The sequence below is a fragment of the Osmia lignaria genome, chromosome 2 (genome assembly GCF_051020975.1).
Source record: "Osmia lignaria lignaria isolate PbOS001 chromosome 2, iyOsmLign1, whole genome shotgun sequence".
NCBI classification, from domain to species: domain Eukaryota; kingdom Metazoa; phylum Arthropoda; class Insecta; order Hymenoptera; family Megachilidae; genus Osmia; species Osmia lignaria.
In genome coordinates, this window is record NC_135033.1 from 12,683,460 (window position 1) to 12,699,240 (window position 15,781).

Consider the following 15,781-nt stretch of genomic DNA (forward strand, 5'->3'; position numbering starts at 1 on the left):
AGGAAATACATACTCTGTTCTTACTAATTGATCTACGTACAAAAAAAATTGTTATGTTATATTTTTTTATATTTTCCCCTGCGTAATAACTATCTCATTATTCGTTCAGTTACAGATTAATATCTACCTCAATATCTACTACTGCCTTTAATACTTTTATTTGCCCATAAAATTAAGTCGCTCGTATAGACGATATGCTGGAATATTACGAATGAATCGAGTATAATAATCCTTGTTAGACGTTGAGTAAATAGAAAAATAAGCGAGTAGATCTAACAATAAGTTGAAACAAACAGTCGCAATAACTGCGGATTAATTTTTCCAAACAAAATACAGAATATATAGTGACAGTAATCATAGTAATCTATTGTGTACACCTATACATATATAGAGCATTTGGTGCGTATAGAAGATGCACATAACTGAGCGAGTTATCTTCAGAGAAGAAGTGTGAATAGTGTCATCGAAGGAACGTTCTGCTCAACATTTCTAATGGGTAAATCAATTACTATGTAATCGCATTCGTTTCGTTTAACACCTCGTTCTATTTACTCACATTAATTATTAAAATCGCGGTAAATTTTAAATTCTGTTTACTTTTCCTTTCACAACGTATTTCAAGGCTTTATTTACGTTGAATCAATAACAAAGCTATGCGATAACTAAATTTAATATTTCCTTGTTATTAAAATTAATTAATATATCTTTTAGTATATTTTGCCTGAACACATTCACTACCAGCATCGAATCGAGGCATTTTTAAATTTTGACATCACTTCACTTTATTTTATATTGTGTAGTTTATAATGACTAATGATTATGACATATGAATTGGGTGTTGGTAGTGACCGTGTTAATTGAACTCTCGCAAGGCCGAGCAACGACGTTAATCTTGGAACAATATCTGAACCTTGATAAAGTTTCTCATTTTCTTTTGATTCAGTCTGAAAATTTGCAATTCCCCATTTTTTTCTTTCTTTCTTTCTTTCTTTCTTTCTTTCTTTTTTTTTATTTTTTATTTTTTTTATTGAAACTTTGTATGATCTCTGCTTTGTCCCCATACGCCCATGAGGATCAGATTACAGAATTCGAAAGTGTAGCCAAGTCAGTTGTTGATGAGAGTTCATCGAAGGCATAACGAGTTTTCCTCGTTTAGTGAAAGAAATAATCTGTATGTAATTCATTAAAATTTCTAAAATGTATCGCGTTATTAGAAAAAAAATTTGTACCGTTAACCAAGGTCCTTAATTGCTATCATTTAATTTTATAGTAGCTTCTTTTGTAAGCACATATATATTTTGAAACGAATCTTTGAATGTCTTATCGTTAATGCAAAGAAAATTATCATTATTTATCAATGAAAGTATTAAGAAAATAGTAAATAGTGTAGTACACTTTTCAAATTTAATGTTCTGTTAAAGTATTTTTATTAATTATTAATCGTGGTATACATTGCATTATTACTTAGAAATTTGTATTTTTATTATGGATGTACATATATGTATTCACGTCCTATTTAAATGCCCCTCAGTTCTGTGTGTAACGGTACACCACCATCAGAGAGGCGTCAATTACAGATGGTATGAGAAAGTCACCGCCTCTTTATAAGGTTATCGTGTTATCGTTATTATTTACAAATTAAAAAGAATGACATCTCATCTTTTTAGAGTATAAAGAATCACGGGAGATATTAAGACGGCAGTAATTCAAAACAATTAGTAATCTTCTCGATTATCTTCCTTATCAGTAGCCTTTTATGTAGTATCAGCCTTAATATTGAATTCTTCGATAATGAAGTTGTAACTATTATTACACAATACAGTACGTCATATATATTTATAAAATTAATTAACGATTTATAAAATGAATTGGTTAATCAAAGGCAGAAAATTGATTTAAATTTCCCTGAAATATTGCATAGAATAATTAAATAATAATTTGCAGCAGCTGATATCTATCTTTTCAACGTCTATCTAAAGAATTCAATTAATTTTACAAAATTAATTACATGAAATGTAAAAAATTCATCGTGAAGCGTATCAAAGAAATGAATCAAATGAAATTATCGTTTATCTATTATACAACCGTTCAATTACTTATTGTATCGAAAAAATTTCCACCCTTGATTAACGTTATACATATACATATGTATAACTCGTCCCTCACCTGAATCTGTCGTATAAAAACGGTAGGCGGTATGAATCCTCGTCAGTGCTTAGGAGGCGTTAACTTTATTGAGAGTACCTAATAATTGATAAATCTTTTACAACAGGCAGCTTAACTAAGTATTGTACTGGAAAGATGATGTACGTGAACATTGCGGTATGCCTATCAATATTGCTTCTCGTTATTGGCCTGTCGGTAGGACTTAACGTGAACAGCTTCAAAGGAAGTGACGTTCTCGACACGGCACCGCTCATCGATGGGTAAGTGATGCAAACCGATATCGCAAGAAAACGAAAACGAAAACGAAAACGAAAACAGTATATGTATATGACAAAGCAAAACTCTTAACTCCTATCAGTGAGGTAGAATCTGTATAAACATCTGCATAATAGCAGAAGAAGTGAAAGTGAACTTGGTCGAAAGTGCAAAGCAACATCGTGTGTATCTGTAAATTATTTTAAAATGTTATGCAATGCTGTTGACATATTTGCAAAGACTGATGATGATATTAAATATCTTTCAAGGGGAGTAATCGGAAATGTAATCGTTTCTGTTGAAGACCTTGCACCATAAACGATAAACGATAAACGATAAACGATAACTTACAAAGTATTATACAGTTTCGATTTTTTTGATAACGCTAGTTTCGCAATTTTCTATTCAACATTTTCGATACTGTGACAATTATTATTTTCCGGGAAAATGCAATTTTCTTTCATTATTGTTATAATCGCGTGAAGGTGGTTGTTAAACAATGATCGTCATTTTCTTGTTTTATGATAACTAAATCATGGATACTTATCAAATTTGTGTTTTCCATGTTGCCTGTGTGTTGCATATGCTATACAAACGACACACGATTGATTATGTTATATTTTATAATTTTTATCTTGTAATATCAATTTTATTTGCGACAGTTATGGTTCAGAATATTTTTCAAATTTCTAGGAAGTAACTATTTCCAACATTCTGGAAAATCTGTATCAAAATTTGTATAGATATAGATATAGATATAGATATAGATGAACTAGGTGTCAGACATCGTTCACTTCGTTGCTTATACTACTTAAAACAATTATGAATTATTTCAAGCAATACGTGATTTCAATTTACGATTAATCTAAAAAAAAAGATATTGATTGATTACAGTAATTAAAAAATTTGATACATGAGAGGCAGTGGGTTCACCTTTGTTATCGCAAGCATAACATTCGTTAAGTGAATGATTAACCAATGTAAACGAATCCAATGCACCGACAGTTTACAACATTTCTTTTATGTTTATCTTATACCAATATCTCGGTTGCTGAATTTTTTTTACAAACATTACATTCAATTACCGAGTAATATTTTTCTTTAAACTTTCACTTTAATTATTATAAAAAAAATCATATACTACATTGCGATTATTATCTATGAAAAAAATTCCAAAAATTTACTCATGCTTAGATTCATCCGGGTAGTATAGCCCCCTTCTTATTTCGACAACATTAAAAATATAAAATTTAACAATTTTTCCTTGTTTTAGCCATAACGATTTGCCTTACAATTTGTACTCACACTTGAACAACAAATTAGAAAAATTATACATCGAGAAGAATCTAACAGAGGATAAAGTATGGGGTAGAAATGCGTGCAACTCTTGCTACACGGATCTTCCCCGTATGAGGCAAGGAAAACTGGGCGCACAGGTGAGTAAAAAGTCTGTAAACACAAAAGGTAGATCATCAATCATTGGAAATTCCGCTCTATCTAATCGACTGATTTAGCAAATCGTCTTATCACTTACAGCTTAGCACATCAAGATGCATGTTATCTTCTTTATTTCGTTGCAAAGTTCCCCGGACAACCGATTAACAAACGATTAATTGATTAATCTGAAATTTCTAGTTTTGGGCCGCATACGTCGACTGCTCGTCGCAATATAAAGATGCTGTAGAATTAACTTTGAGACAGATCGATGTGATCAAGAGGCTAGTTGCGAAATACCCGAACGATTTGCAGTTTGTCACCGAAGCTAAAGGTATCCAAGAAGCATGGAGAAACGGAAAAATTGGCTCGATGATCGGTGTTGAAGGAGGTCATTCCATTGACTCCAATTTGGCCATTCTTCGACTTTACTATGAGCTTGGCGTGCGTTATCTTACGCTGACTCACTCGTGCAACACACCATGGTGTGTTAAATCATTTTTTAATTAATCGCAAATTACTGAAAATTACTGAACATTTTGGTAAATACATTGTTTTCAAAGATAACTACATCTTCATCTTATCGGATAAGATAGAAGTTACTTTTGTGCTCGCATTCGCTTTAGAAAACAAAATTACATTCATTTTAGATGATATTGCTATTACCTACAATTATTATTTTTTAACCACTCTTTTTCTTTTATATCTTCCAATTTGTGCAGAAATTATCCATTATTATGAATCATTTTATCAGTTCGTGTACATACAAATTAGTACGTTAGTACTTGTTATTGTGATAAGAAAATAACTACTGCTTTCGCATGCACCTGATAGGAAGTACATAATATTCCTTTTAAAACTATTAATTGTAGGCTGGCTAGCCGAAACTGGCTAATTGTAAGATACTACATTTACGTAAAGAAATACATAATAATATGTAGATACGTTGAGTAGCAATTAGTAATCGAGGTTATTCTTTTATCTTCCTTTCAGGGCTGATGCATCGCCAGCGCTCGATAACCCTGTTCGCAATCTCACAGCATTTGGTAGAGTACGTTTCAAACTTTTTTCCTCTATCATTATGCTAATTAGACGCGTTGAACAGTTAAAAAAAATATACATATAGCGTTCGGCTGGATTGCCTTTATAAATAAACACTTTGGACGTTTGAATGAAGGATTTTATTGCAGGAAGTTATTCGCGAAATGAACCGATTAGGAATGTTAGTGGATTTATCACACGTATCACATAATGTTATGAGGGAAGTACTCGCAATAACGAAGGCACCCATTATGTTCTCCCATTCATCTGCCTACAGCGTTTGCAGACATCACCGAAATGTTCCTGACGATGTTCTCCACACGGTTGTGAGTTGTTTTTCGTCAATTTACCAATGGTTAAATTGGTAGAATGTAAGATACAATTATTTGATTTGCATTTTATAGAAAAAAAACAACGGCGTTGTGATGGTTAATTTCTACTCTGGATTCGTGAATTGTAACTCATCGAGGAATGCAACAATTCAGGATGTTGTTGGTACGGTGTTTTTTCTACTTCAATAGAAATTTCATTTTATCGTTAGTTATACATATTATAGATAAATAATTGATTTTCCATTGATTTTTAGATCACATCAATTACATTCGTAATCTTATCGGAGCTGATCATGTTGGTATCGGAGCCGACTACGATGGTGTTGAACAGTGAGCGTTTTACATTCATAAAAAATAATTATCATGATTAATATCATGAAAATTAAACAATAATAAGAAATATTTCAGAATGCCCGAAGGTTTGGAAGACGTATCAAAATATCCAGATTTATTCGATCGTCTCTACGAAAGTAACGTGGAACCAAAATGGACGAGGGAGGAGCTCGAAAAACTTGCTGGTAGAAATCTGATCCGTGTATTTACCGATGTAGAAGCAGTAAGTGATACCTACATACTTACATAATTTAAAATATTTCCTAATAGTATTTTTCATTTTGTGAAAATATTAAAATATGCATTTGATCGTTAAAAGGTACGAGATCAATTGAAATTGGTCCACCCAGTTGAAACTGTCATAAGCGGACAAGAAATTTACGATGGTCAAGTAGAAAGTGGTCTGAAACCAGGTTCTTGCTACACTGCAAAAGAGTAAGTACATAAATTGATATAAACTTGTATTTCAATGAATTTAATTACGTATAATTCTTTCTACAGATGGAATGGGCTGAATGTTACATCGAGTGACTCAGAACAATAACAGGATATTTATTTATTCAAGACGAGGTAACGCAACACGATAATTTAATAAATGAACAGTTTATTTTCTTACGTGAAATTCTACCTGTACGTAATAAAAGTATATAAAATACTATTAATTATTCATTCTTTGAGAACGTAATACCCATTCGCATTCGTAATTTCTGTTGTTTTTTGTAGCGATATTTACAAGTCCATAGGTCTCTTTGCTAAATGCATTCAACTGACTCAATGAATAGTACGTTCTATTTATAAAACTTGTCGTACCAAAGTTTTAATGCAGAACGTCCAAGTTTCCTCTGGGATTTCCGCTTTAGAAGGAGATAAACGTAAACGAGGAAATGCAGAGAGTAATAAACTTGGACGTTTCGGACTTGAAATAATTCTATAAATAACCTTAGCTGCATAATCTAGCATTGCAGGAAATAAGTACGATACTGTAATAACCTTAGACTGATATCATTATCAGCTTGTTTTAATAAATGCATTCTCTACTCCATTCTTCCAGCTGATAGGCTTCTGTGATTTCTGTCCTGCATTGATGTAGCTGGTGAACGACTTCCTGAAATAAACAAATACTCAATGTTTGTCAAGTTAATTTTCAATGTTTCACATACCATTGACTATCTCTTATAATTGGATAGACTTGGGGTGCGGAAAAACCATTAAATGGACAGCAGAGGGATATACTGTAGGCTCCCATATCTCTCCAAATCAACCAATCACCAATGTGAAATTCTGGCAAAAGCACATCCTTCACTATACAATCCAAAGAATCACAAGTTGGACCCCAAACGAAGGAAAGAAATTTCTCGTCGCTCGTTGGCTGAAACGCAAATAAGAATTTCTTCCATCGACCTTGATCGACCATTGATGAAAAGATCAATGTCTATACCTTGTACAATGGAATTGGTATTCTTGATTTGAAATTCAACAGCTCCTCTACAAATGAATTATACACTCCACAATTCATATAATACATTCTGATCATTTTCTCTCCACGGGGGACAATTTTCTTCGTATGCAAATAGGAGGCGAGAGTAAACGCGGATGCCACGTAATATTGTCCTGGTTCACTGACGATCGTAATACTGGGATCGATGTCTAAAATGGCATCATTGATGACACTAGAGAGCTGATTAAAAACAGAATAATAATTAATAATAATAATAATAATCGATGAAACAACAGAGAGTTGAGTTGAATAACAAGTCTCACTTTATCTATACACGATCCTGTTTCCCCGTGAAAACCACCCCCAATGTCGATCAGTTGTACATCGTTGCAACCGATTGTTCTGGCTATGGCTACCAGTCTTTTGCACATTGCAATACCTCTACTATAAGCTTTCAATTCACCGCACGGACTGCCAGCATGAAAACTGAAGCCGTGCAAAGTTAACCCGAGACTTTTAGTGAATTGTATCAACCGTACAGCCTCTTCGCCCGGATCACAGCCAAATTTCGAACCAAGCGGTATTTGCGTAACCTTGGCATCGCAACGAATACGAATCACTATTCTGTTAAACGAACGTTATCATCACTTTAGAGATAATTCACCGAGGAAGAGAGAAAAGTCTGCTTATTCGTTGTTTCACTCACTTCGCCTCCGGAAAAAGGTCATTGATCTTGAGCAGTTCTATCTCGCTGTCGACTGTCATCTTGTCGACGTTCATCTTCTTGGCAAACTTGATGTGAGACGGGCATTTAGCTGGATTCGCGAAGATAATCCGTTCAGCTATCACACCGTATTTCATCACCTGTCTTATTTCTTGCTGTAAAAAAATCGAATTTGAAATAGAAATGATGATGATGATGATGATGATGATATTGATAAGAAGATATTTGAAAGAAAAGTAGCCGCACCTCGGAGGCGCAGTCGAAACTGGCATTCATAGCTGCCAAGATTTTGATCACCGTGGGATCCGGATTACACTTGACGGCTATAATTGAATAGATGAAAATAATAATCGAAATAAGAAAAAATCCTAGTTACTCTCCATGCGTACCGTAGTGAGGTGTAACCCTTGGCATTTTACTGATCCAATCTTTATGTTTTTCTATCACATCGGCCACATCGAGAATATAGAATGGTTCCTCTTTGCACTCCGTATCGATGATACTTTTGATTATGTCTGCATCGTTCGTCGTGTCTTCGAACTGCTTTATTTCATTGAAACTCAAACGAGACATGTCGATGGGAGGACGAACTAAACAGCGGGAGGTCTCTGCACGCTACGTGTCGTTGAAAAACAGAAATTCTGTTTAAATACTTATAAATAATCTGAGATCGAACGATAAGCTCATCTCGTTCGATGTACATACATACATATAAGAACTGTTTCATTTTACGTTTGTTCAATGATAAGCAACTTAGTTAAACCTAAAGGGATATTGCTAATCTATTTCCCGTACTGTTACCAAATCTTCCGATCGAGGAAGAACGTTGTCCGATTAATTATTCTGTTCTAGGTGGAATTCAGATGGAGGATCGTTGTTATATGTAGAGGAAGAAAAATTCAAAGTTTAAAATTTAGCAAAGTTTAACAAGAATTGAAATATGTACCTGTTCGAGACAGTCGAAAGAAATTTTCGACAACGTTGTAAACGAATGCTGTAGGTTCGCCGAATTATACAATGTATATATACCATGTACATATCGCTTTATCAGCTGACGTAAGAAACTATATGTATACATTCATAATTTACTTATTTTTGATTTTACTTTTTATGGTCGCTTGTTTTCCTGTCTTTGTCCACTTATCCGTATCCCTCCACGTGTGTTTACACTTTCTATCTTTTTTCATACCGTTCCAAATTCGCCTAATGAAAAAAGACAAACGATACAATTTTTTTCGCATTTAAATTACACTTACATTTTCTTATCTCTCTTAATGTTCTTTTAGTGTATCGACTGTGAATATAGGTTTGAAATATTTGAAATATCATTATTTTTCTTTTATATAATATACCGTATCACGCAATTTTATCTGTGTACTGTGTAATGACACGATATATTGTTGCCTAACACCAGCTCTGTTTTACAATGTAACCAGAGTAAACAAACCCTTCCTTCAGTCATAATGTAAATCAATTTTTTAATATTAATGTTGGAGCTTAATGTTCGTGAAATTCTAATAATAACAAAGTGCTATATAATACACTATCTTATTTATAACTTAAATAGTCATTTAATCAAATTATTTAAATTAATACTACAGTGTTTCTATAGCGTAGCATATTGCAAATAAATTTTCCAGTATACTCGATCGATGTGAGTGATAGAATAAATATGTATACAATTATCTTGTAGCATTATCTTGTAAGAATGTTATAAGAAATAACAAAAACAGGGATTTCCTGTTCTTCATCACTTCTTTCTTAATCATTACAGTATCGTCATTTCATTTTCTATCTCTTTCCTTTATTGTCTTTAGTAGAAAAATTTTATTGAAATTTTATACTTTGTTATTCATTAGTCGGCGCGTTTTGAGTCGTGTTGACACTTGATTAGTTTGTAAGATATTTTAAGGAGGGACAGAGAGAATCTAATCGTCTCTTCCTGAGATATCTTTCAAACTAATCAATTTTCGACTTAAGTGCCTTAATACCTTTTTATAGAGGATCAACATATTTCGATTGATATATGTATAGAAGAGCATATCCTATTTAAAAAAAAATTAAATTGACCTTGAAATCTTTGGAACAGCTCCACTTCCGGTACCTCTACATTCTACATACATATTTTTTTTTCATTATAACTTGGTCCAGTTCAATCAAGCAACCTTATCAAATATTAATTACAATTTAACACGCTGTTGGATGATTCTCTTTGAAGCTATGACAATTGGTGGTGTGCAGCCAATTCAGATTCAGACATCATCCCCGATTTCAAAAACTTTTCAAGCACAAAACCTACGTTTATGTACTTATTTTAAAAAATATTTTCCTCAAGTTTTCTTATTAAAATTACCATTTTCGAAAACATGTTATTCCCCTTTGATAATGAACTACTGATAATGTACGCACAACATAGAAATCCTTTTTATTCAAACCTGATTTTGCTGCTAAACGTCAAATTTCATGGTCGTAGATAAGCATTGTTGTTCAAATGTACATATTTTAACACTTCTTTCTTGTTAGATTATTTTTATTTATCGCACGATAAATGAGACCAATAAAATAATAAATAACTGTATTATTTCCTTTGACGAAACCACCTTAAAAAGGAACATGTAACAGAATATTATAGAATACTATAGAAAATTTGTAAAATAAAGAAACCATTAATTTTTATTCAATAGAAATAAAGAAGTTGAGTAGATACATGATAATGAATTTTATTGATTTATTAGGTATAGTTCGGTATCAGTGTAAATTGTAATGGAACGAATGAACGAATCAATTTTACATGTGCCGCTAGTTCGCTGGATAGTAGAAACCATCAGATGGCGCAGTAATTTGAACATTACTTGAAACACACGGGAGTTTCCAAGCTCTAGTGTGATCGGCAGCAAAATGGCAGCGAGCGACTCTACCACGGACGACAGTATTTATCCGATCGCAGTTTTGATCGACGAACTGAAAAACGAAGATGTACAGGTAATTTTGCAAAAGTTGAAGCCTGCCACTTTATGGTCGCAAAGTAATTGGATTGTTGCATCGCTCGTAGCCGCTGGAGAAAACACAGTGTCAAGGCGGCTACAGCGTTAGCTTACAATTGAATAAAGTATTCTTTTAATACCTTCATACTCATTATATTCTTGATGTTCTACTTTTGATATTAATACAATTAACATTATGAACTATTTGCATAATAGCGTTTCCACCTCAAATTTTCAGCATGAAAAATCTCTATCTGAAAAAATATACCTTGTTGTTGGAAGAAAGAAGGCATTTTTTTAATTATCAAATGTATTACACAATGTTGATTCGTATGTTAACAGAATCATTTTTATTACAGTTACGGCTGAATTCGATAAAAAAATTGTCTACAATTGCGCTTGCTTTGGGCATTGAACGAACGCGTAGCGAATTGATACCATTTCTAACAGAGTCTATGTACGATGAAGATGAAGTTCTACTAGCATTGGCAGAACAGCTTGGACAATTCACTCCTCTTGTAGGAGGTCCAGAACATGTACACTGTTTACTGGTATATATTTTTATTTACTTAACTATTCAACTACTAATGTTTTTTTTTTTTTTTAATACTTTATAGCGAAATCACCGTTTTATATGTTGAAACCATATTGATTATTTCTTAGTATTATGATGAAACAAAATTCTGTTTAGCAAAATGACTCATATCAGAGATGTGTCATACATTTAACTTGAGGATGCAATTAATTATAAGTATTATTATTAAGACAAAAATTTTTACAATTATAAATATGAAACAAAAAAATTTTTAATTACAGATTAGATGTATATACATATGTCTTATCTTTCATTCTGTAACATAAACTACAAGCATAAAAATTTGGTTATTTATTTAAAAACTAATGATCCAAAAGCAAAAATGAATAAAAATTTATTTACTTTAGAAACCTTTAGAAACATTAGCAACAGTTGAAGAAACTGTAGTTCGAGACAAAGCAGTGGAGTCATTGAGAACTATCGCTGCCCAACACAGTCCGACAGATTTGGAAGAACAGTTTGTTCCCTTGATACATCGTTTAGCCACAGGAGATTGGTTCACATCAAGAACTTCGGCATGTGCTCTATTCAGTGTTTGTTACCCACGAGTCAATCCAACAGTCAAAGGTAATAAAGAATTATTTATTATCTATTGCGCAAATATAAATTTATTTATTTATCTACAGCCTGCTTACGAAATCACTTCCGCAATTTGTGTCAAGATGACACACCAATGGCGCGTCGAGCTGCAGCCTCGAATTTAGGAGAATTTGCGAAAGTTATGGAAATTGAATGTGTAAAAGCCGATTTAATTCCAATGTTTGTCATTCTGGCTCAAGACGAACAAGTAAGATTATGTACAGAAGAGTATTACTCCTTTATATTTTGCAATATTAATATTTATAATATTGTATTTTCCAGGATTCAGTTCGTCTTTTAACCGTTGAAGCGTGTGTTAGTATTGCATCTCTGTTACCTCAAGAAGATGTAGAACAATTACTTATGCCTACACTCCGACAGTGCGTAAGCGATCAATCGTGGCGTGTACGTTACATGGTGGCTGATAAATTCACTGACGTAAGTTACAACAAATTAATTTTTTACATGTCAATATTTAATACCAATTATTGATCAAATTTTATTTACAGCTTCAGAAAGCTTTAGGTCCAGAAATCACCAAAACAGATCTTGTACCAGCATTTCAAGTATTATTAAAAGATATAGAAGCTGAAGTACGAGCTGCAGCGGCCGATAAAGTCCGTGATTTCTGTCAAAATCTCGACAAATTTAACCAAGAGTCCATTATTATGACAAATATATTACCAATAGTTAAGGAACTTGTATCAGATCCAAATCAACATGTAAAATCAGCTCTAGCGAGTGTTATAATGGGTCTTAGCCCGATACTTGGAAAACACAAGTAAGTATATGTATATTTATATAATTGTATAAATGTATTGTAATACAGCGTTAATAATAAATCGGTTTAATTTACAGCACAATTGAACATCTGTTACCGTTATTCTTATCGCAACTTAGAGATGAATATTCCGAAGTTCGTTTAAATATTATCAGTAATTTAGAATGTGTTAACGAAGTTATTGGCATACAACAACTTTCACAGTCGCTTCTGCCAGCTATTGTAGAATTAGCCGAAGATTCAAAATGGCGAGTAAGATATGCCATTATAGAGTGAGTATCAGCTATAGGGTATTATATCAAATTGCATGTACTACGGGTAAAGCTATTAATATGAATATGATTTAAATGAAATATTATTTTATTTGTATTATACACATGTGTATGTATATGTATATATACATACATACATATATATATAAATATACATGCGTATACATCCTAGATATATGCCATTACTAGCTGGGCAACTTGGTGTTGAATTCTTTGATGAGAAGCTGAACTCTTTATGCATGACTTGGTTAGTCGATCATGTTTATGCTATTAGAGAAGCAGCAACGTTAAACTTGAAAAAACTGGTAGAAAAATTCGGCCCTGAATGGGCCCAAAACACTGTAATACCTAAAGTGTTAGCAATGTCAAGGGATCAAAATTACCTTCACAGAATGACGTGTCTATTTTGTATTAATGTGAGTAGACTTAATGAATAGACTTATACAGTAGTTCATATGCTTTAATATTTAATATTCATATTTTTATATTTTTCTAACAGGTATTGGCTGAAGTATGTGGTCCGGAAATAACAACAAAAGTAATGCTTCCAACTGTCTTAGGAATGGCAACTGACAATGTTGCAAATGTACGATTTAATGTTGCTAAAACTCTTCAAAAGATCGGACCTTATCTTGAACCTAGCGCGGTACAGACTCAGGTAAAACCTGTGCTTGATAAGCTCAATACTGATAGTGACGTTGATGTTAAGTATTTTGCTTCAGAAGCAATTGCCGGCATCGCAGGTAATATTTTTACTAGTTCTGATTCCAGAAGTAAATTATAGATATAAAATTATGTATTTTTATTTTTTATTTCAAATTCTAATTAAAATGTTTTAAAATAAGAAACTAATTGTTGTTTATCATTTTAAAACTGGAACTTTTATACTGTAATACTATTTTTCAGCGTAGGTTGAACCAGAAAAAATTGCATTTAAAATTTATCCATCAATATTCAACCTCAATCTCTCAAGAAGTACATTTCTGCCACAACATTTACACTTACACATGGCAACAGATAATATTATTGCACAGTCAGAGCAGATCTATTGTCAAGAAATATAAAATTAGTAGTTCGTAATAAACAATATTTTAAGTTTTGTTGTAACTGTATATCTATAATTATATTACTTATTAAATATTCAATTTAATTGGTAAAATGTATTTCTTATACGTACCTAAATAATTATCTGAAGGCATAATATAACAATAAAAGGTACCTCAGAATCATTCCTAAAATTAAACCTCATTATAATCTGCTCTTCCACATTCACTGATCAAAACTTTACTTTATCTTTTAAAAATCAGTATTTTAGTTTGATACATGCATAACATTGTTAAGTATTGTCTTTGTAAACGTAATAATAAAATTAACAATGAGTAATGTACTTTTGTTTTGGCCCTTTTATTTAGTAATCATTTATTCAAATATTTTACAGTTTATCATAATCACAGCTTATTGATATTTTGTCTTCTATGTAATCATTCATATGGCTCATATGGTTATACATTTATATTATTTTTCTACAAGAATATATTTAAATTAGTTTTACTAAATTGTATATTAAATAAAAATTTTTAAGTTTCTTCTGCAAGATAATATAAACAACTTTTTAATTGATAATTAAAAATTTTCAATATTACATGTAATATTTTTTTCAACAGTAATATAATAAAAAGTAAGTTATTTTGTAAAAATCATATTTTTACATTACATTATACATATAACTTTATATTAGTAATCAAAATTAATTGTAAAATTACTAATGAAAAAATATTTTATTATTTTATGTGAAACAGATATCAATCCATGTTTATTAGTACTTCTTAATCGCAAATCACTAATGTTTTTATTATGTAATCTACAAATGTGTTCTCCAATAGTTATTAATTGAACAACCATATAAATGACAAATCCATAATTGATTTTTAAACCTAAGAAATTTTTGTACTTCTACAAAAAATGCAGCAAAACAGATATTTGTTAGTATTACAATATTTCATTGAACGGTCACATATCACTTTTTAGTTATAATGCTATATACATATACATTCTATAAAACTAAGCCGCATGAGATACGAGTATTTTCAAATATAAAATTCATATACTACAGAAATAATATAATTCTTAGTATCTATATAAAACTATTACATGTTAATGAATTATTCATAAAACATGTACTATTCACAGTATTTCTGATTTCATAAAACCAAATTTTATGTAACCATACATAGTTATAGCACTACAATCAGTTCGTGCTATAATTTTACAATTCGAGATAATTTTTTACCTAGTACATATTTTTTTAGAACATTCCATTATAAACATGGAACCTATATATGTACATTTAGTACCCGGATTATAATAAACAGTAAACGTTTTCACATCCGCAAAAACATGGCAATTCCAAAAAGGATATACAGTGGTCACTCGATAAATGATTGCGCTGTAGTTTATTAGATGAGGATTTTTTTAGAAAACGTCCATTTATCAAGCAACTAATATACACGTTCTTCTCGCAACCTGATTATTCCTCACTGCAATCACATATAAGGTGAGTCAATTAAGAATATACAAGTTGAACGCAATACCATATACATAAACATTTTTTATCTTCCTAGATGACAGAATAAGATGCGCGCTCGCGTGTGAACAAGGAGCGTCCCTACACTTATCTGGTGCCTACTTATCGGGCAGCCACTGTATAACACTCATATTTTATGTTGGTAATATTTCATTCTTTCAAATCACATTTCATTTTCTACTTTCGCAATCATTGATATTTTTAGATACTTTTAGTCCAATGCATCTTAAATGTTGCATAAATCTTTCGACTTAAGTAACGTA

At 31.9% G+C, this 15,781-nt stretch overlaps 3 protein-coding genes across 8 annotated transcripts; 2 read left to right on the top strand and 1 right to left on the bottom strand.

Annotated features, from left to right (window-relative positions):
- Positions 1 to 353: 353 nt before the first annotated feature.
- Positions 354 to 6,219, top strand: LOC117608613 (dipeptidase 1). Of its 3 annotated transcripts, none has more exons than XM_034334006.2 (11): positions 354 to 496; positions 2,273 to 2,426; positions 3,695 to 3,857; positions 4,057 to 4,340; positions 4,849 to 4,906; positions 5,046 to 5,222; positions 5,301 to 5,391; positions 5,483 to 5,558; positions 5,637 to 5,784; positions 5,881 to 5,996; positions 6,063 to 6,219. In XM_034334006.2, exons 1-11 carry the CDS (start codon positions 493 to 495, stop codon positions 6,103 to 6,105), a joined length of 1,314 nt encoding a protein of 437 aa, XP_034189897.2. In that variant the 5' UTR covers positions 354 to 492; the 3' UTR covers positions 6,106 to 6,219. The 3 variants fall into 3 exon arrangements, with proteins under 3 accessions (XP_034189897.2, XP_034189898.2, XP_034189899.2); XM_034334007.2 differs by lacking the exon at positions 354 to 496 and adding an exon at positions 1,083 to 1,171; XM_034334008.2 differs by lacking the exon at positions 354 to 496 and adding an exon at positions 1,592 to 1,609.
- Positions 6,103 to 10,281, bottom strand: LOC117608612 (ornithine decarboxylase 2-like). Of its 3 annotated transcripts, none has more exons than XM_034334005.2 (9): positions 10,159 to 10,281; positions 8,829 to 8,926; positions 8,113 to 8,338; positions 7,970 to 8,046; positions 7,706 to 7,878; positions 7,323 to 7,623; positions 7,000 to 7,239; positions 6,722 to 6,930; positions 6,103 to 6,666 (listed from the first exon to the last, which is right to left on the bottom strand). In XM_034334005.2, the coding sequence occupies exons 3-9, from the start codon at positions 8,294 to 8,296 to the stop codon at positions 6,570 to 6,572; spliced, it is 1,281 nt and encodes a 426-aa protein (XP_034189896.1). In that variant the 5' UTR covers positions 8,297 to 8,338; positions 8,829 to 8,926; positions 10,159 to 10,281; the 3' UTR covers positions 6,103 to 6,569. The 3 variants fall into 3 exon arrangements, with proteins under 3 accessions (XP_034189896.1, XP_034189893.1, XP_034189894.1); XM_034334002.2 differs by lacking the exons at positions 8,829 to 8,926; positions 10,159 to 10,281 and adding exons at positions 8,433 to 8,566; positions 8,670 to 8,708; XM_034334003.2 differs by lacking the exons at positions 8,829 to 8,926; positions 10,159 to 10,281 and adding an exon at positions 8,670 to 8,714.
- Positions 10,282 to 10,544: 263 nt separating this feature from the next.
- On the top strand, positions 10,545 to 13,968 carry Pp2A-29B (Protein phosphatase PP2A regulatory subunit A). Of its 2 annotated transcripts, none has more exons than XM_034333996.2 (10): positions 10,545 to 10,705; positions 11,067 to 11,258; positions 11,650 to 11,869; positions 11,929 to 12,089; positions 12,164 to 12,319; positions 12,391 to 12,662; positions 12,740 to 12,934; positions 13,107 to 13,350; positions 13,434 to 13,677; positions 13,841 to 13,968. In XM_034333996.2, exons 1-10 carry the CDS (start codon positions 10,622 to 10,624, stop codon positions 13,843 to 13,845), a joined length of 1,773 nt encoding a protein of 590 aa, XP_034189887.1. In that variant the 5' UTR covers positions 10,545 to 10,621; the 3' UTR covers positions 13,846 to 13,968. The 2 variants fall into 2 exon arrangements, with proteins under 2 accessions (XP_034189887.1, XP_034189888.1); XM_034333997.2 differs by having other exon boundaries at positions 10,546 to 10,705; positions 13,846 to 13,968.
- The last annotated feature ends 1,813 nt before the right edge of the window (positions 13,969 to 15,781 follow it).

Coding starts and splice junctions, on each gene's coding strand:
- LOC117608613 (XM_034334006.2), top strand. Junction 4,907..5,045: donor ATCTCACAGCATTTGGTAGA/GTACGTTTCAAA, acceptor ATTTTATTGCAG/GAAGTTATTCGCGAAATGAA. Junction 5,392..5,482: donor AACAATTCAGGATGTTGTTG/GTACGGTGTTTT, acceptor ATTGATTTTTAG/ATCACATCAATTACATTCGT.
- LOC117608612 (XM_034334002.2), bottom strand. Junction 8,047..8,112: donor AAGGGTTACACCTCACTACG/GTACGCATGGAG, acceptor ATTCAATTATAG/CCGTCAAGTGTAATCCGGAT. Junction 6,931..6,999: donor TACCAATTCCATTGTACAAG/GTATAGACATTG, acceptor TTTGCGTTTCAG/CCAACGAGCGACGAGAAATT.
- Pp2A-29B (XM_034333996.2), top strand. CDS start 10,622: ATGGCAGCGAGCGACTCTACCACGGACGACAGTATTTATCCGATCGCA. Junction 12,090..12,163: donor TTCTGGCTCAAGACGAACAA/GTAAGATTATGT, acceptor TGTATTTTCCAG/GATTCAGTTCGTCTTTTAAC. Junction 12,320..12,390: donor TGGCTGATAAATTCACTGAC/GTAAGTTACAAC, acceptor TTTTATTTACAG/CTTCAGAAAGCTTTAGGTCC.